At 32.7% G+C, this 20857-nt stretch overlaps 1 protein-coding gene across 3 annotated transcripts in view; it reads left to right on the top strand.

The window, feature by feature from the left end:
- The window catches only part of LOC140446097 (vesicular glutamate transporter 2.1-like), an 83077-nt gene that overhangs the window by 41985 nt on the left and 20235 nt on the right, over nt 1-20857 (top strand). Inside the window, exon 1 of one of the 3 annotated variants that reach the window (XM_072538630.1) lies at nt 17501-17623. The exons of the other annotated variants lie outside the window; for them this stretch is intronic. Coding sequence (XP_072394731.1) covers nt 17581-17623 — 43 coding nt within the window. The 5' untranslated portion in view covers nt 17501-17580. Of the gene's footprint in view, nt 1-17500; nt 17624-20857 lie in introns of those variants that run through there. 3 annotated transcript variants of the gene reach the window in all.

Genomic DNA, 20857 nt, shown 5'->3' with positions numbered 1-20857 from the left:
TACGGTGTGTAAACTACATACTTTATTATTAATCATGCTCATTCTTTTTGTTTTCTTTGTAGGAATTAATTGTGTTTTTGCTGGTTCATGAGTTTTCCGTATTTGATTTGGCCAGGAATCCGATTCATTCTGTTCTTTTCTTTTTTTTTTTATTTTCTACAGTGTATTGATATAACTTAGTAAATTTGTGTATTACCTTTCCCTTGATTTTTTTTACGTAATTTCTGTTGAGTCCTTATCGCTTATAAATTTCAACGCTGCAATTTTTGTTGTAAAATTTATTGAGCATATACTTTAAAGATGAAATTATTTTATACTGTTTTTTTATATATGAAAATTTTGCGTTTCACCAAAATAATATTTTGGTAGTTTCTATAAATGTTTAATCTATAGTGTCATGGATTTTTACGATAGCTCCCAGAAGTTCTGCAGCTTAATTTCAGCTTAGTTTTGAAGACGATTTGTAGTGCTCTTTTAGTAGTCTCTTTATTTGTTTTTCTATTTAAATGTATTCTTTATATCCTCCCATTTTATTTGCTAGGTCGCATGTTAGAATTCGATCAGTTGTTTATTTTGTACCCAGTCTGAGGCCTTCTGTAGTCGCCTTGTTTTTTGTCTATCTGAATAAATTTGTTATATCCTCCCCTTTCATTTGCTATGCTGCATGTTAGGATTCATTCGGTTGTTTATTTTGTACTCAGCCAGAGGTCTCCTTTAAGTCTAAATTAAAATTTGTCTTTTAGTTAAACTATGTTTATCCATAGTGCCTTAGTAACTATACGTTTATTAATAATGAAAAACTGCGATGTGCCCTTTTGGTAGTCGTCTTTTTTGTTTTTTTTTTATCTTAATGTATTCGTGATATCTTTTCATTTCGTTTAACGTATCACGCGCTCCAATCGGACCAATAATAAAGGAGGTATCATGTAATGCCTCTTAGCAATGCCACAATGTCTGTTTTTTCTGTCTCAACATATTTCCTATCCAATCTCAATGATGTATTATACGTCCCCCCACTCCCACCACAAAACGCTCAACGAATGAGCAGAATCAACATTTAAACATGAGCATTTTCTTATGGGATTTTACATGGGAAATGTAGCAGAAACGGTATAGCAGCCTTTTTATAGGTATAGCTTTTACTTAACTTTACTTAATTTTATTTAATTTTTATTTAATTCTACTTAATTATGTGAAACTTTATTTAATTTTATTTAATGCTATTTACCTTTATTTATATTTAATCTTATTTAGTTTTAATTTTATTTTCTTTCGGTAAAGCGTTGACGTTTGTTAAATGTCATTTTGTCAAACATAGTGACTGAGATCGTCGTTTCTAGAATAGTGAAATGTATAATTGTTTATCTGTGTATCTTTCGTGGGATGTACATGCTTTTAATATTCGATGTGTCAATTTTCATTAGCTTTTTAGTTTTTGTTACTTTTGTCCTTGAGGGTATATCCGTATCACTCTCTACCATTTTTTATTGATTCTGCTATAATTTTTTTTAGAAATATATTGTGATAGTTTATCCTTGCTTTCAGTCCTGCTGTACAAACTGTACATATATTTTTAGGGCAATAAATTGAAATGTATCCATTAAAAGACAATATGGCTTTGCGACTGGAAAATGACCGCCCAGCACCGTTACTGAGCAATCCGAGCAATATTCCTAACTTTTGGCGAGCAGTATAATTCGTTGTACATATTGTTGTACCGTATATAAGTTATTGACACGTTTTTTGAATAGATTTTTACAGTTTGATATGTTTATTTAAATATTTCAAAATTCCTTAGACGTAATATGGAACTAAAAACAAAATTAACTTCTAAGATTCTGGTTATTGACATTAATGTATCCCAATTAAAATGTTTATTGCTGAATTTCAAGTTTATGTTTTTCTTTTACATATTAAAAATATATTCACCACAAAGTAAACAATAAAAATACCAGTTGATTTCTATTAGGTTATTTCTTTTATAAAGCCATATATATTATTCGGAAGTTATTTTTTAACAAAATAAAAAGTAAAATTAATAGAAAAAGAACAAACATTAAAAACAAATTAAATAAAATAGATGGGTACATGTTTGCAATTTATTTAGCAAATTAGTCATAATCTGATTAGGATAATAATAGGTAATATGAAAAGAAATTGTTGCCAAGCAATATATTAAATCCTTTCCCCCATCATTATCATTTTGGCTTTACAACCCTGTGTGGGTCCTAGCCTCCCCAAGAATTTTTTCCAGTCGTACCTATATATGGCCTTCCTCCGCCAAGTATGTATTTCCATACTTCTCATATCTTGATCTATGTTATCTAGGAATCTTGTTCTGGGTCTTCTTCTTTGACCAATAGGTCTATCAAGGAGCGTTTTTCTAGCTGGGTCGGTTTGCTCCATCCGCATTACATGGTCTACCCACTTCAGACGTCCTATCTTAATGTGTTTTACGATATCTGGTTCCTGGTATATTCTATAAAGTTCGACTTTGTATCGTCTTTTCTAGACACCATTTTCATTTACCCCTCCATAGATTCGCCTTAGTATTTTTCTTTCGAAACATCCTAACATGTTTTCATTGCTTTTTGTTAAAGTCCAGGTTTCTGAACCATATAGGACTTTGCGTATTATTGTTTTGTTGTTTTGTAGAATTTTACTTTTGTATTTCTTGATATAACTGTAGATTTAAAAAGGAGATTAAGCCCAAAATAGCATGTATTAGCCGTGCAAATTTTGCGGTTTATCTCTGCGGTAGTGTCATTTTCAGTATTGACGAGCGTTCCCAGGTATACAAATTCGTTAACTGCTTCGATGACGTCGTTTTCTATAACAAGTGGCCATAGTATTTGTGGTCGATTTTCCCCCATTTAAATTTATAATAGATCGTTTTCAAATTTAATGAAGACATTTTTATTAAGAATAAGTACTACTTTGTTTTTAATCTATAGTGAGTAAGTATTTATTTGTAAATTAACTACATCGCAATAATAGCTAAAAAAAGTACTAATTTTAGAATCGAATACGAGAAAAGGACAAGTAAAAGAATTTTGAATGATAATCGAAACATCTATAGATAGGCTAAAAGTTGTTACACTCTTTGCAAGCAAGCAATTTAATTAAACCCAGCCTGTGAGACATGTTCACCCCTAAGAATTACGTTCGGGTGTAATAATTCATTGAAACGAGGTGTATTAACTCGAGTAAAAACAGGAGTCACTCCACCGCGCTTTAATACTCCAGACCATCCCTTTCCCCCATATAGCACTCTCATGCGCGATAGGGGCACAACTATCAGCCAAATGCTCTTCATGTGGGAGTCCTGGTTTGGTTTTTGTTAATATTTTTTTTGTGGCTTGCGCCGGTTTTTGTTAGTAGTTTTTTGATTTTTTTGGTGGCCGAAGCCGTTTTTTGAATTTTTTTTATAGGATGCCTGAAACATATAATCAGAATTAGTGCATATTAGTGTATTAATTATCTACTTACAATTAAATGGGTCCACACTGTACGTGGCGATTGTCCACGAGTTTTTTGAGCTACGAAATATCTTCTTGGTGCGTTGTTTTTGTTGTTTTTTGTAGTATTTTCTCTCTGGTGTTTTGTTTTCTATCTGGTGTATTTATTGATTTTCTCTCTAGTACGTTTGGTTTTATTCTCCTATTTGTTGTTTGGATCTCTTGTGCTTCCATCTGTGGAAAGCGTCGTACTTCATGAGGTTACACTCTTTCTATTATTATCATTATATTTATAGTCCGACAGCACGGTACTTTCTGTACGCATGAAAGGGTGGATAGTTGAAAACTATTCTATCTTATGTAACATTTTTCGCTGAATTCGAATATGTAGGTCTACCACCTCAAAAAGTGGTACCAATTTTTATAAACAATTTTTTAATAAATATATTTTCAAATTTGAATATTTTAATTCACAACTAGTCCAATCGTTAATAAGTACCGCTAAAATACATTAAAAATGCTATGTATGTTATAATAAGTATATAAAGAGTTTAAAGTTTATTAGTTTGATTTGAAACTCTACAATACTGAGCAAAACTACTGAGATTATAAAAAGCATCAAGATAAGAAAGCTGGAGTACTTCGGACATGTAATGAAAGGCCGCAAATATAGATTGCTACAAATTATTATGCAAGGGAAAATAGCAAATTATAATGAGGCAAGTGCAAGAGAAATCATTTTAATACAACAAACCGGCATATCTATGTTTCGTGGACCTTGAGAAGGCATTTGACCGGGTCAAATTAAAGGACGTGATACAAAGGACGATAAGGATCGAAAATATCTACCAAAACAACACAATCAAAATAAAAGTAGAAGAAGAACTAACCGATCCTATTGACGCTGGCAATGGGATAAGACAGGGAGATTCCCTGAGTCCTCTATTGTTCAACCTGATTATGGATAAAATAATAAAAAAAGTAAGAACCAAGACATGATACTAAACGGGAGAAAAACAACTTAAAATAATTGGCTATGCAGATGACGCAACAACAGCAAATTTACTAAGATGTAAATTGGAACTAGAAGGTCAGATAATAGAAAAAGTGATGGAGTTTAAATATCTAGGCATCACATTATCTAGCTAGGGAAAGCTCAAAACTGAAGTAGAAGATCAAGTGAATAGAGCAAACTGAACCGCAGGCTGTCTGAATGAAACAATATGGAGAAATAAAAATATCGGGAAAGAAATGAACGGCAGAATTTACAACAGAGTCATCGGATAAATAATGACATACGCGGCAGAAACACGACTTGGCACAGAGAGGACAAAAAGGATGTTAGAAACAGCAGAAATGAAAACACTTAGAAAAATTGATGGTAAGACACTATGGGACGGAGCTAGAAGTACAGATATACGACAGAGGTGGCAGATGAACATCTAGAACTGGGTAAGAAATAGAAGAATAGAATGGAATGCAAAATACGGTTCCCAATGGGAAGACGATTAGTAGGAAGACCACGAAAACGATGGAACGACAACTTACTGAAGGCACATTGAAAAACAGACAGTCATATAAAAAGAAGAAGAAGAACGAAAATAGCAGGCAAACGCAGTCCAGGATGAAAAAGACCTGTTTTGAGTTTAAAAACTTTTTACAATAGTAAATTATTAAAATAGGTTTAAACTTTCTATTTATCTGCAGCTTTTAAAGAAATTTGAAACACGTAAAAAGTTATGAGGAATAAAAGTTAGGTTAATTATTTCTCGAATTAATTTAAAAAAACTTACATATATATATATATATATATATATATATATATATATATATATATACATATATAAATACATAAAAAATTTTAATAATAATAATTTAAGTAAAATATTCATACAAGAAGAAGAAGAAGAGGTAGCAAATTTCTTTCGATAAATAAAATCTTATTAATATTCTCTATTTGTTAAAAAAATTAATATTCTCTATTTGTCTGCTGTACAAAATATTACCACAGTAGACTGTGATATTACTTTCTGTAATACATATTTTGTACGACTGTAAACATATGCAAACTTTGTACTTATAAACAATGCAATAAAAATAGTTTGAAATTCTTTTTATTATGCAATTTTATTGTATCAACAATCTGACTAATTATGACTCAAAGAATAATTACATATATATTCATTGTGGCTGAGTCAGAATTTTATTGACTTTTTAGTGACCTGTTTCTACTTTTGTTAAGTATTATCCTTTGGTATATTTCAAAATTTTGAATAAGAAATGTACCCTGCGAAATATTAAAGATCCTATATCAATCAGATAAACAGTTCCTTGATAATCTAGTTGAACTTTTTAACAACATATATAATAGCGGTAAAATCCCGGAGAACTGGCTGCAGTCAACATTTATTACAATCCCGAAGAAACCAAATGCCCAGATCTGTGATGAGTACCGGCTTATAAGCTTGATTAATTATGTCACTAAAGTGTTCACTAAGATCATTCATAGAAGAATATATGATAAATGTGAGTCAAATATTGATAGATCGCAGTTTGGCTTTCGGAAAGCACTTGGAACTAGAGAAGCAATTTTCGCTCTTCAGGTGCTTATACAGCGGTGTAGAGACATTGATAAGGACGTGTATTTGTGCTTTGTGGATTTTAGAAAAGCATTTGACAATGTCAATTATGAACAATTGATAGATATTCTGCGAAAGACAGGTATTAACGACAAGGACATTCGAATTGTGGCAAACCTATACTGGGGCCAAACAGCAAGAGCAAAAATTGGCAACGAACTCACTAAAAGTGTGCAGATCAAAAGAGGTGTCCGTCAGGGTTGTATATTATCCCCACTCCTATTCAATATTTATTCCGAAGAAATATTTAATAAATGTATGGAAAATGCAAATGAGGGCATAAAAATAAACGGCGAGTTAACGAACAATATAAGATATGCCGACGACACGGTGATCCTTGCCAGTACCATAGACGAATTACAGCAGGTAATGGAAAGAATTTATTCAGTTAGTGAGGAATACGGCCTGAGCCTCAACTTCAAGAAGACAAAGTGGATGCTGATAAGCAGGAAGCAACAGCCTGCTCGACAGTTATGGATAAGTAACATACTAATTGACCATGTAGAATCTTATGTGTACCTTGGCACCAACGTAAATGCAAAATGGAAAGAGGCCACAGAAATTAACGCGAGAATAGAACAAGCTAGAGCAGCATTTAGCAATATGAAAAAGCTCCTCATAAGCAGGGATTTGTCTCTTCCCCTAAAACTACGTCTAGTTAAATGCTACATTTTTCCGATCTTACTGTATGGTGTGGAGGCCTGGACGCTGACGGAGACGCTCACGAGAAAACTAGAAGCATTCGAAATGTGGGTGTACCGACGCATTCTTCGTATATCCTGTACCGAACATGTCACCAACACAGAGGTAATCCAAAGAATCGGAAAGGAGAAAGAAATCGTGAATACAATTAAACAAAGAAAGCTTGAATATCTAGGCCACATATTGAGACACGATAAGTACCGTCTACTGCAATTGATTGTCCAGGGAAAAATAGACAATAAGCGAGGGCCAGGCAGGAGAAGACACTCGTGGCTCCAAAATCTGAGGAAGTGGTTCGGGCTCACATCGGTCGAACTATTCAGAAGCGCCGCAAATAAGATCAGAATTGCCATGTTAATAGCCAACGTTCGCAACGGACAGGGCACTTGAAGAAGAAGAAGAATAATAAGAAACAGCTTCCAAATAATAGATAGCGATATGATAATACATTTTTAATTGTACCTTTACGAAAACCTACCTGTAAAAGACTGCCCGAGACTAGGGGCTGTAAGTTTTTTTTCTTTGCCATAGCAATATACTGGGAAATAATTAACAGTGTGGTTTCCCGTTGCCTTCAGTGTTTTAAGTTCAGCCGCCACTAACATGAGGGCAGACGCTGTTTGCTACCACCCACTCTGGAACAGACGCTGCGTATTGCTTCTCTATTACACCTAACAGCCAGGCAGCCACTTCCGCCGAATTCGCCGTATCTATTCTTCTCCGATTTCATCGTTCTTGTGGTCTTCATCTGCAACACTAGACAAGGGACCCTCACCGAGTGCTATCAGCTGAGCCTGCTGAACTCTGATTTTTTTATAGAGGTGTTACTCCCCTATGTACTTAAAGTACTCCTTACTATCATTCACTCGCGCATGTACACCAAATTGTAAGAACACCTGAGTGAAGTCCAATTTGGATTCAGAGCAGGACTCGGAACGAAGGAATCATTTTTTAGGTTGCAAGTACGAGAGTCCGTTGCAAGTCTACAGAGAACCAGGGATGTCAACTGCGATGTTTATGCATGATATCCCAAAAACATCAGGACTCGATGGTAAGGATATAGGACTGATCTCAAACTTATATCTCCAACAAAAAGCAACAGTACGATTAGAAAATGAAGTCTGAGATCTTCACGGTCGAAAAAGGTGTTAGACGAGGTTGTATATTGTCACCGGCATTATTTAACATATACTCCGAAAACATCTTTAGAGAGACCTTGGACGAATGAGAAGACGGGATTGCTGTAAATGGCCAACTTATAAACAATATTAGATATGCAGACGATACAGTGTTGCTGGCAGATAGTGCATAGGGGCTCCAAAGGATGATAGATAACGTTGTAGAAAGAAGCATGTAACAAATACGGCCTAAAACTAAATTGCAAGAAGACAAAAATAATGATCATTAGTAAGAAGACCAACATCAACGCCCAAATTACAATAGGCGATACATCGTTAGAAAGAGTGGAAAAAATATGCTATTTGGGTTGCAATAAAAACTCTGACCGGAAAACTAAACAAATGTGCGATCAATGCCAAAATTTTTATTGTTTAGATCACGTTCATCGCATTTTCGACGAATGTATCCAGTTCCGGGCTCTTAACTTTTTTCAAGCTTGGATATCCAATGTCCTGCTTTTTTATATCATCATCATTTTGGCTTTACAACCCTGTGTGGGTCCTAGCCTCCCCAAGAATTTTTCTCCAGTCGTCCCTATCCATCGCCTTCCTCCGCCAAGCACGTATTTCCATATTTCTCATGTCTTCATCGATGTTATCTAGGAATCTTGTTCTGGGTCTTCCTCTTCTTCTTTGACCAATAGGTCTATCAAGGAGCGTTTTTCTAGCTGGGTCGGTTTGCTCCATCCGCATTACATGGCCTACCCACCTCAGACGTCCTATCTTTATGTGTTTTACGATATCTGGTTCCTGGTATATCCTATAGAGTTCGAAGTTGTATCGTCTTCTCCAGACACCATTTTCATTTACCGCTCCATAGATGCGCCTTAGTATTTTTCTTTCGAAACATCCTAACATGCTTTCATTGCTTTTTGTTAAAGTCCAGGTTTCTGAACCATATGTTAGGACTGGGCGTATTATTGTTTTGTAGTTTTACTTTTGTATTTCTTGATATAACTGTAGATTTAAAAAGGAGATTAAGCCCAAAATAGCATCTATTAGCCGTGCAAATTCTGCGGTTTATCTCTGCGGTAGTGTCATTTTCAGTATTGACGAGCGTTCCCAGGTATACAAATTCGTTAACTGCTTCGATGACGTCATTTTCTATAACAAGTGGGCGTAGTGTTTGTGGTTGCGTACCTATTTTCATGTATTTTGTTTTATTGGTGTTTATTATTAAACCCATTTTTGTAGCCGCTTCCTTTAATGCTACGTACGCCTCTCGTGCTGCGTTTTCCGTTCTCCCAGCAATATTGATATCATCAGCATATGCTAAAATTTGCACAGATTTGTTATATATTGAACCGGTAGTTGTGATTTGTGACGTACGTATTACTTTTTCCAGAGCTAGATTGAATAGTATACAGGATAGTGGGTCTCCCTGACGTAGCCCGTTATTTGTTTTAAAAGGTTCAGAGAGTTCCCCCTGGATTCGTACTTTGCATTCAACTTTTTCAAGGGTTAGTTTGGTTTAACTTACCAACTGATTTGGTACTCCTAGGTCTATCATTGCTCTAAACAATTCTCTTCTATTTACAGAGTCGTAGGCTGCCTTGTAGTCTATAAATATGTGGTGCGTGTCTACACCGTATTCCAGTGTTTTCTCTAGAATTTGTCTTAGGGTTGAAATCTGATGAATTGTTGATTTACCACCTCTGAAACCAGCCTGGTATTGTCCTATTATTCCCTCTGCATATGGTGCCATACGATGGTATAGTATATTGGAGAATATTTTATACGCTGCATTTAGGAGCGTAATTCCTCGATGGTTAGAGCATTCAAAGATATCTCCCTTTTTGTGTATGGTGCAAAGTATTCCAATATTCCAATCATTGGGAAGGGACTTCTGTATCCATATTTCTTTTATAAGCTGCTATAGCGCTATTATGATATCGTGGCCACCTTCTTTATATAATTCCGCTGGGAGATTATCTATTCCGGGTGATTTGTTTCTGGCTAGTTTGTTTACAGCGTCTTTAACTTCCAGGATCGTTGGTGGATCCTCCTCCCTCTCGTCTGCTCCGCTTACCTCGCAGCTTTCGTCTTCCGGGTTTTCTTCTTCCTCTATATTAAGTATCTGGTTAAAATATTCCGTCCATCGGTTTAGTACGTCTGTTCGTGTTGTTAAGAGATCGCCATTTAAACTTCTACATTGATTTGTGTTTGCCTTAAATTCTTTTCTGTTGATGTTAACTTCCTTATAGAATGTCCTGAATTCTTTCTCTCTGTTGAGGTTTTCTATATATTGAAGTTCCTTTTTTAAGTGGTTTCGTTTCTTCATTCTGTGTATTTTCTTTTCTTCTCTTCTCTTTGTCTGGTAATTCTCTATACTTGTTCTAGTTCGGCGGGTAAGCATTTTTGCATAGGCTTCATTTTTTTTTCTGTGTTGCGTCTTTGCATTCATCGTCAAACCAGTGATTTTTTCGGATACAAGTTTCTGTTCCTATTTCATCTTGTGCTGCTGACTCAATATCTTCCCTTATCCTGTTAAAGAATGAGTCTATATCCCTCTGGTCTTCTTCGCCTAGACTTTGATTTCTTAACCTATTGGTAACATTTTCCCAGTACTGTTTTGCAACAGTTGCATCTCTCAGCTTCTGTACTGGAGTTTGAAATTCTAGCCCTTAGTGTTGAGATCACTAAACAATGGTCTGAGTCTATGTTTGCGCCTCTATAACTTCTGCAGTTTATTATGTCCGTTTTTTTTATATGAACCTTTTGAAAAAACTTTTTTGGAAAATCTCTTATTTTGAATCACTATCTTTTGTTTGTGAATTTTTTATGTATCCAGTGTTTTTTTGTATGTAGGAATTTTATTATTTTGTAAATTTTACCTAATACGCGGTCAAATTTAATCCAGTGCTAAAAACTGCTGTTATTTAGATAGTCAAATAAGATATTTAAAAAAATTAATTCGTGTTCGAAATGTTTGTTGAGTTTTTCCAATCAATTTTAAATGGGGTCAATAATACCCCACTTGGGTTATTATACACCCTTTTTTCACCTAGAGGACGCCAGGTTAAACTTTTTCGACCCCTTAGATATAATTTACAGCCTTCATATTTCGCCTAAAAAAACTTTATAATACGACGGAAACATGTGTTAAAATTAAGCACAAGGTTTGCGACTAACACATATCGTGATTATTGATACAAGGTACATCCTGAAGTGGTTCCGGCAAAAAATTCTATGGAATTTGTCCAATTCAAAACAGATCCCGCCTGGACTATTGGAACAATAGGAACATTTGTTACATTCTCATTTTATTTCTGCTTCATCTCCAATTCCCAACTGGTTCTTAAGAGCTTAAGAAGTATTTAGATATATCAAATTATTGTATGTAGTTCTATACACGAAACTGTCTCAATCAAACCAAGAAGACTATTGCTGTAGAATACTATGTTATAGTATAAATTTTAGTGCAATATTGAAACAATAATTTTGAAGAACATAATTTACTTGATTTTCTCAGTTACTTGAAATTGAAGTATCTGCGAAAAGGTGGATAGTTACCATTGGAAGGTAACTGATTTTAGTTAGAATTAAAATCCTTAGAAAACTGTAAATTATCGCACAAAGTTCGATTAATATAACATGATATGTCATACACTATTCAATATTTTTAATTTCAGTACTTTGTTATTTACTGACTGCACAAACAATATCCTTTTGTTTTTTGTGAACATATAATTTTATAACATTAGTTACACTTGGTTTTTTCGGAAGATTAAAACTTAAAAACACCTCACATAATATTTCTACTTGACTTTGTAATTGGTAATTTTCCGCACGGCATTAAAAATAAATACACACACAGTATGTAATTATTTATATTATCATGTTGAACATGTCCCGTTACGATATGCGTTATCGATATTAAAACATGTGCATTCAATCTAAAGGAGACAAGATAATAACGTTAAAAGCAACAAACAAGAGAAGATAAAAAACGAAAACAGTAAAAAATTATACATTATTACGACGGTTTAATAATAGTAATATAATCGAAATAATAGAAATAAAGTAATAGAAAGTAAAGTTGATCTATAGTATTTTTCATACTAAAATCATGTTACGCCATTCAAGATTTACGACTTCAGAGCCTCACAGCGTCACCAAAACATCAGAATAATAAATAAGTCAGGAGTTTTCAAAATGTAACTATTTACACTATACACTAGTCAATTTGATTTTTTCCCTTCTTCTTTTTCGTCGGTATTTTCCCATTATGAGTTCGCTGTTTTCGTCCTTCACGGCATTCTATTTTCCCACTCCCCTTCTCTGAGGCCTCTATCTATCATAGCATTTCTTATGTACGTTTTCCATATTATATCAGGTCTTCGTCTCCATCTTCTTCCCGGCGGGTCCCAGTCCAATATTCTTTTCGGCCACCTGTGCTCTGGCATTTTTTGTACAAGCACGTACCAACTTTTTTGTAATTGGGCATTCTACTTCCATTCTGTTTCATATTTCCTCTGTTCTTCTGCTCTGATGATTCGTAGACATCTTCTCATAAAGTCCAGTTCAACTGTTCTTATTTTATTTCGTATTGATGTTATAATTGGCCAGACTTCCGCTCCATATAGGGTAATATTCATCACTATGCTGTAAAAGATTTTTTTTTTGTTTTCTTTGGTAAGAGTGTCGTTCCATCACTGCATGAAGTGTTTTCGTGGCTTTTTTTCCTGTGCTATAGTAAAAGGTTAGGCACATCTGTTTTTGTAGTTCTGACACTTCTTGGTCTTCATTTTACCATGAACTTCTTCTTTCTTTCAAAGATTCTTTCTTCTATGCAATATAATTTCTTAAAAATAAAGTTCTTTTTACTGCAATATTAGGGAGTTATATAAGTCCATGTATTGGTAAATCTTTTTCACACAATATATATATATATATATATATATATATATATATATATATATATATATATATCTAAAGTATTCAACTAGTGAATTCAGAGGTTTAATCGGTCATTCAGGTTGGCAAATAAAAAAAGAAGTCAACTACTTCATAAGTTTATCGAAGACGTTTCGCTTTATATTTCTAAAGCTTCATCAGTTCTAACTCAATATGTAGTATATTATCGATGTTATCATATATCTACTGTACACTTTACTCAATATTTAAAACTAACTTAACCAAAAAAGAAAAAATAAAAAACAAAAAACAACACACAAACTTTGCCGAAAATAATGTTCATATTCGTAGATATGAATATTTAAAAAATTTTAAACGAACATTTGGCTTCATTTAGATGGTTCTCCGCTGAAGACCAACAAAGAACTTTGTTGGTCTTCAGCGGAGAAACATCCAAATGAAGCCAAATGTTCGTTTAAAATTTTTTAAATATTCATATCTACGAATATGAACATTATTTTCGGCAAAGTTTGTGTGTTGTTTTTTGTTTTTTATTTTTTCTTTTTTGGTTAAGTTAGTTTTAAATATTGAGTAAAGTGTACAGTAGATATATGATAACATCGATAATATACTACATATTGAGTTAGAACTGATGAAGCTTTAGAAATATAAAGCGAAACGTCTTCGATAAACTTATGAAGTAGTTGACTTCTTTTTTTATTTGCCAACCTGAATGACCGATTAAACCTCTGAATTCACTAGTTGAATACTTTAGAAATATAAATTGACGGTCGTAGTTTTTACAATATATATATATATATATATATATATATATATATATATATATATATATATATATATATATATATATATATATATAACAATAATTAAGAAACAAACAAAATTGTTTCACAATAAAAACAATAAGTAAAATTGTTTGTCTTTACCATCTCAGAGAGATGTAAGGTCCAGTGACCAAAGCATCAGAACACAAATATTGGCTTGTTTACCGGTGGGATGCGCATATCTCAGATTCGCGAACACGTATACTAAAAGCAGCACAGATCACAATGGCTGGGTGCTGTTGAAGGAGTAGCTTTCACTACTATAGGCAATCTTTGGTAGGTCCAAGGGATCATATTATCGCTTCAATCTCTTCGCTTGTTGGTTCTGTATAAGATTGTATTCCAGGGTGTTAGAATGCACGCGCAAGTTGTTTTGATATTGTTCAGAAATTCTTTTGTACTCTTCAGAGACTATTAGTACTTACAGATCTCTATATAAGGCGTCATTCTGGATATACCAAGCGGCATTAGCGATTATTCTTGGAGTTTTAGATTAAACCTTTGTATTTTCATAACATTAGATTTGCTAGCTGATCTTCACAGCTGCGAACCGTATGACCAAACGTGTGTTATTATATTTTTTATATCAGTAGCTTGTTCTCGATCGAAAGGTGTGAGTTTTTTCCCAGCATCCAGTAAAGTTTTCTGCGTAAAATTACTAATCTTAAGATTATAAATTATCTGACATCGCTGTCAGCATTTATGCCAATTGATCAAATGGCATGGGCATTTGAATTATATTCGTATCAGATACGATTTTCTAATTTATTTAATTAAAATTAGTATTTTTTGGACTACCAAACTTAAACAATTGTTTCATAAAAATTATATTATTCATAATAAAAAATGCTTTTGGTTATTTAATTAAAACAATTGAAGCGAAGCTTTTATACTGGCTTTATATTACTTTTTTCTCTATAGACGAGCTTACGAAACCAGCGCCACGGGTAGCGCCACAAAATAGCGGTTCTTCACACCGATTTACTAGTCTCGATCAATTTGTTTCTAGTTATCTATATTTATTCTAAGTAGGTTTAAATTAAAAACTGCACTAAAAATAACTAACAAATACAGACAATAAATAAGAAGTAAAAAATTAAAAGCATACGTATCAATGAAAGATTCAATTCGTACCGACTGTCAAAATTTAAAAGTCATAAATATCATCCAATTAATAACAATATTAAATTATCTGTTTAAATTTTTCTGACACTTCTCGTTTTAAAATAATTTCATATAAATATAATTATTATTTTTAAACATTTTATTTAGTTTATATAATAATTAAATTTATTATCAAATGATACTTATTTATATTTTATTATTAATTTAATATCTTGTCTAAATTTAACAGGTCTGTCAGAGGTAGGCCCTAAACAACGATTGCTTTGTTAATACGTTAGCAGGTGGCGTTAGGAGCAAACATAATAATTTATTGAAATATTTTAATATAATATAATTTATTTAAAATATAAATAATACTTAATTTAAAATATAATAGGTATAAAGTTACTTTATAAAGTAACTTTATACCTATTATTTAAATAAATTTAAATAATAGGTATAAAAAATTTCTATTATTTAAATTTTAAAAATACAGACAACCTAGTATGAAGTTTTGCCTTAGTCTACTTAACTGCCTATTGTATCAACATTTTTTTTTTAAATTCTCAATGTAATCACGATTAGGTACATTTTTCTTGTTATAATACTATGTTGACGCCTATGAAAGATCGAGCAGCTCCTTATGGGTGTCGTATTTTTAGCTATGTGGGGAAATTTTAACCCTAAGGTTGATTTTATGGAAATTTTAAATACAAGTAACGTCAGTTTGTATAAATCTTGACGTAACACTGTTATTGTATGAAAAATTATATACGTTAATTCTTATTAAATACGTACAAACAAACTGCAATAGCATGTAAAAATACTAAGGATAAATCTCTCTGACACCTGTATGTGCAAAAATTATTTAGATTTTATTGTATTTGTGCCGTTAATATGGTAAATTATTGTTTTTTATTTTCTTTCTTTGTATTTCTTCTGCTTCTATAAATAAACTATATTGCTAGTATCTAAATATTCATTTAATGATAGCTTTAACATTTTAAGCGTAAATTATTCACTACATAAATCCTCATACACAAATGTTGAACTACACACAACGCAAAAGTCTAAGGATATTTTAATAATTTGACAATACCAATGACAGAAATTTCATGACCATATAAATTTGCTTGTACTATAATTGTTGATACAAACACTCACTTCTTCTCAAAAAAAAAATTGTAAAACTGATAGCAATACGTGTTTTAGAATGTTTTTTATAAGGGACAAAAAAATCGACATTTTTATGTTTTGTTTGTTTTTAATTTTAGTCACTTTATACCATTCTTGCTTAATAGGTGAGTTAAAGATATTGTCTTTTTACCATGCAACGACAACATTTAACGTTGGATGAGATGAATAGAGCCGTGAGACTCCTTCAAGCTGGTATGCGACAAACTCAAGTTGCTGACTAGCTGGGTGTCTCCCAAAGCATCGTAAGTCGTTTGTGGCGTCGGTTTAGAGACACTGAGAGTCCAGTCGAGCAACATCCAGGAAGTGGTCGCTCTACAACCGTCGCTTAAGACCGATATTTAATTTTAAATGCCAGAAGGCAACCAACAATTACAGCACCCGAAATGGTTAATGAATTACAGCTTGCACATAATGTAACAATTAGCAGTAGTACTGTGAGGAATCGTCTCCATGAAGCCAATCTTCTTAGTCGGCGACCACTGAGATGTCCACCTTTATCTAAAGGTAATCGCGCTGCAAGATTAACCTGGTGTCAAGAGTTTCAGAATTGGACTGACAATGACTGGACCACAGTTTTGTTTAGTGACGAGTCTAGATATGGATTTCATCTAGATTATCGTCGGACAAGAGTTTGGAGACGACTCGGAAATGGAGAACGATTACGACATCTTCAAGAAGTGTATACATACAGAGGTGGTACAATAAGGTATGGGGCGGAATCATGGTTGACGATAGAACTGACCTCATTTTCTCACGTGGCTTTCTCACAAGTCAGCAATATTTGGACACTATTCTTGAACCTGTTGTGCGCCCGTTTGTTGCTGCTGTTGGAGAAAATTTTTACTTTATGCATGATAACGCTCGGCCACATGTTGCGCATATTGTAACAAACTGGTTGGATAACGAGAGTATTGATGTATTGCTGTGGCCAGCACAATCACCGGACTTGAATCCCATTGAGCATGTATGGGACAGGCTCCAACGAAGAATTACTCCACATATGGGCAATATCTACAATGAATTTCAATTAAAAGAGCTTCTGATAGAACAATGGACACAACTACCTAAAGCAGACATTAACAATGTGATTCAAAGCATGAACAGTAGATGTAGAGCTGTGATAAACCAACGTGGTGGCCATACTTTATTTTAAGTTTATATTTCGTATTTTTAACACTTTATGATGGTATGTGAAAGATGGGTGATTTGCAATATATTTTTTTTTGGTCCAATTTTCTTTTGGTTTTTGACATATTAAACTACAAATTTTGCATTTCTTTTTTTTTCAGTTGATTACAAATAAACAAAATACGTCTATTTATAAAAATATCCCTAGACTTTTGCGTTGTGTGTACTTACTCGGATTAGTTAGTTAGTCAGTAGTTAGTTAGTTAGTAAAAGATCACTTCCACATAAATGACAATATTATACTTTCAAAGTACCAAAGAAGAAATCTTTACGGTAAAACAAAATAAGAATTTTAAGCAAAATTATTGGTTATTCTCAACAACGACTGTATGTTTTTAGAAATAATGTCACCTCTAATGTCACATAGTAGAAACTGTCATTTTTTGTCAAATTATACTTAATATTTTTTAAAATGCCTGATCCAGCACATCCAGCTAGCTTACAAGCATCTGTCGGTAAGTGGTATTGTAAATTTTATTATTTTGTGTTGTTTATATATAAATATATAAAAATGTGAAAAAAGGCAACCGTATAATCCCTGTTGTAAATCCATATTTCTGACTTGTATTCCTATCTTTATGCGTAGAGCAGAGATATCAAACTAGTAGTGTTGTAGCCAAATTAAAATGTTCGAAAACGAAAATATAACAAACACGGATGGTGTTTTGAGGAAACGTGATGAAATGTTCCTAATAAAAATGGCAGCTTTGGCAGATTTGTAATTTTTTATCAAATATTTATATGCCAGTAAAGATAATATTAAAACTAAGGTTGCTGTAGTAATTAGTTATTATCCAACATAACATAAGGCACTGAACTAAGGTGTTTTAAAGTGTCTTTAAAATGGAAGAGTAGCGTCGTTTTATAAAATTATTTTCTAAACTGGATCACATGAAACTATTAAATTGGAAAAATAAATAAAAACATTTTCTCGTATTTGCAGAAAAGCTTTAGAACACCGGCATATTACACATAATTTTACACTATTGTTACTGAATATGGAACTTGCACAATTTTGAAATTGCGACAGAATCGCAGAAAAATTTAGGATCATACTGAATAGTTCTTTCAAAGGATATATCTAAGAGCAGATTAGGCGACACAAGAGCTTTCATATGAGGTATTACTTGCTACATATCCAAATTGGTATAATTTTACAAACTTTCATGTAATATTTCAAGTTTTACGATTCAGAAGATGCTTAGATACGCATTATCTAAATTTTTAATTGATACTGTATTCAATACTGTCATATTTCTAGCTAATTCCGGAATATTTGATTCATGTAATATTTTGCAGAATTTTGAACAGTGTTATCTTATTTCTATTTGCTCCAATTATTTTTACTTCAGTGCTCCTTTATTTTATAATCCTTTTTTGGATGTGCTAATCTCAAAAGAGGATACAGGATATCCAACCAAAGTTTACAGAAAACCAACGCACTCAAACCGCAACATAAACATCAAAAAAGGAATTATCAAATCATTAGATAGTCCAAAAAACAAAAGCTAGATCTCTAGTTGACATGTATTTCAGGAAGAAAAAAAACTGCTAACAAAAGTTTTAACAAAACTGGTTACACCATAACACCATAAGCAATCCAAAAACGCTCACAAAAAGTATTTAAAGATGACAAAATAATACCATATGTAAAGGGTTTATCAGAAAAATTAAAAAGAATAGGAACTAAGTACAACATCATAACAACATTCAAAACAACCAACACTGAGATCTATTCTGACCAAAACCAAACCTAACAGCACACAAGAGATATAAAAGAACTGCATCTATAAAAACTCTGTGATTGCAACAATTTTTATATAGAAGAAACTGCAAGACCCCTAAGTGTCAGGGACTTCGACAAATCACAGATATGCAAACATGACCGTGACAATGAACACAGAGTACAATGGAAAGATGTATTAGTCATGAAAGAAACAGCTATGAAAAAGAGACGTAGCAAGCTGTGGTTGCAGGTAACAGAAATATACCAAGATTAGCGGATTAATAGAAAGTCAGAGGTACTTCTTCTTCTTCTTCCTTCTTTTATGTAGGCTTTAAAGCCTGTTTCTTCTTCAATATTAGCCTTCTAAATTGTTTAAATTATCGCACCATCTTTTTCTTGGTCTGCCAATACTTTTTAGTCCATTTGGTGACTTATCTTGTGCTCTTCGTACTATCCTATCCTTTGCCATTCTACTAATGTGTTCGTTCCACTCCTGTTTCTGCTTTGTCACCCATCCATTTATGTTTTCTATATTGTTATAAATCTTTGTTTTACTAGCAGTAAAACTACTTGTAGAGGCACATCATCTACAATTATACATAAACGCACAAATCAATATACCTAACTACCATATATATATATATATATATATATATATATATATATATATATATATATATATATATATATATATATATATATATATATATATATATATATATATATATATATATATATATATATATATATATATATATATAAATGGTTATATATTACCTTTACATTTGGCGGACTTTATTTTAATTTCATATTTATATTATAGTGCAAATGTCACGAGCCTTAGAAAATATTTAATATCAATATTCATTGAAAATTCTTTAACTACTAATCGCCAACATCCTTAAGTGTCACGGTGAAGGTTATAATATGTATACCGAAGTTGCGGTTTAACTATTATTGCGTATTTAATTTATAATAATAAGCAAATTACAGAAAAAAGAGGAAATTCTAGTCTTATGACGGGTTAAAATTTTAATGTATCTTGAATATTTTTCAGGTATTGTGTTCGTATAATAGGAAATAAGTTGTTTTACTTAAATTATTATAACAGTTACTTTCTAGTTTCGTTTTTTTTTTTAGTTAGGGTAGAGGCACCACTTATGGCCACCTTAAGAACTTTCTTTATTATTTTTCTATTGAGAAACATGTAGGATTTGAATAAAATCTTTCCGCTCAATGCCATTTTGACTTTCGAATGTGCTCTGCTAGGAGATCAACTGATCATAAAGATTCAATTCATACTGAAATTATTATAATGTTTTATATTTTGAACAACAAAAATCCCTACTTTCGGCCATGTGTTTCTACTTTTGGCCATACACTTTCCCCACTTTTGGCCACCCAAGAACTAAATAAAAATAGAGATACAAGTTGATATTTGTGCTTAAATATTTATTGAACTACAAAAATAGGTAAAACAAAATAAATTTATGGTAACACAAATAAGTAAAAAGTATTGAAAATAATAATTAAAACTTTTATAAATAGTACTTATGATTTCATATTTGTTCATAAATGTCTAATTGTCCTGGAAAAATAGTCTTAAATTTTCTTCCTTGTTCCTGGACAATAGGCTCGGGTAGTTTTCCCAAAATATCGCCTTTATCTATACTGCAAACGTCATTTTCTATAGGACAACACACAGTTTTTTCTTCATTGGCACTTTTGAAACATTGTATCTCATACTCTTCTGATGAAAGGACATCTATAATTTTGGCAACATATTTATATGTTGTCGTCGATCTTTTACCCAGTTGTTTAAATCTGGCAAGCACAAAGTCTCCCAATTTCAGATCATCGGTATCGTACATTTGAATATTTTCTGGTTCTGGTTCCATGAAGTCAACATCGTCTCCACTACTACCACTTTCCTCCCAGTCTTCATGTTCTTCTGAAGAAGAGC

Source organism: Diabrotica undecimpunctata, chromosome 7 (genome assembly GCF_040954645.1).
Source record: "Diabrotica undecimpunctata isolate CICGRU chromosome 7, icDiaUnde3, whole genome shotgun sequence".
Classification (NCBI taxonomy): domain Eukaryota; kingdom Metazoa; phylum Arthropoda; class Insecta; order Coleoptera; family Chrysomelidae; genus Diabrotica; species Diabrotica undecimpunctata.
Note: the sequence above shows the minus strand (reverse complement) of the source record. Positions and strands in the feature narration are given on the sequence as shown.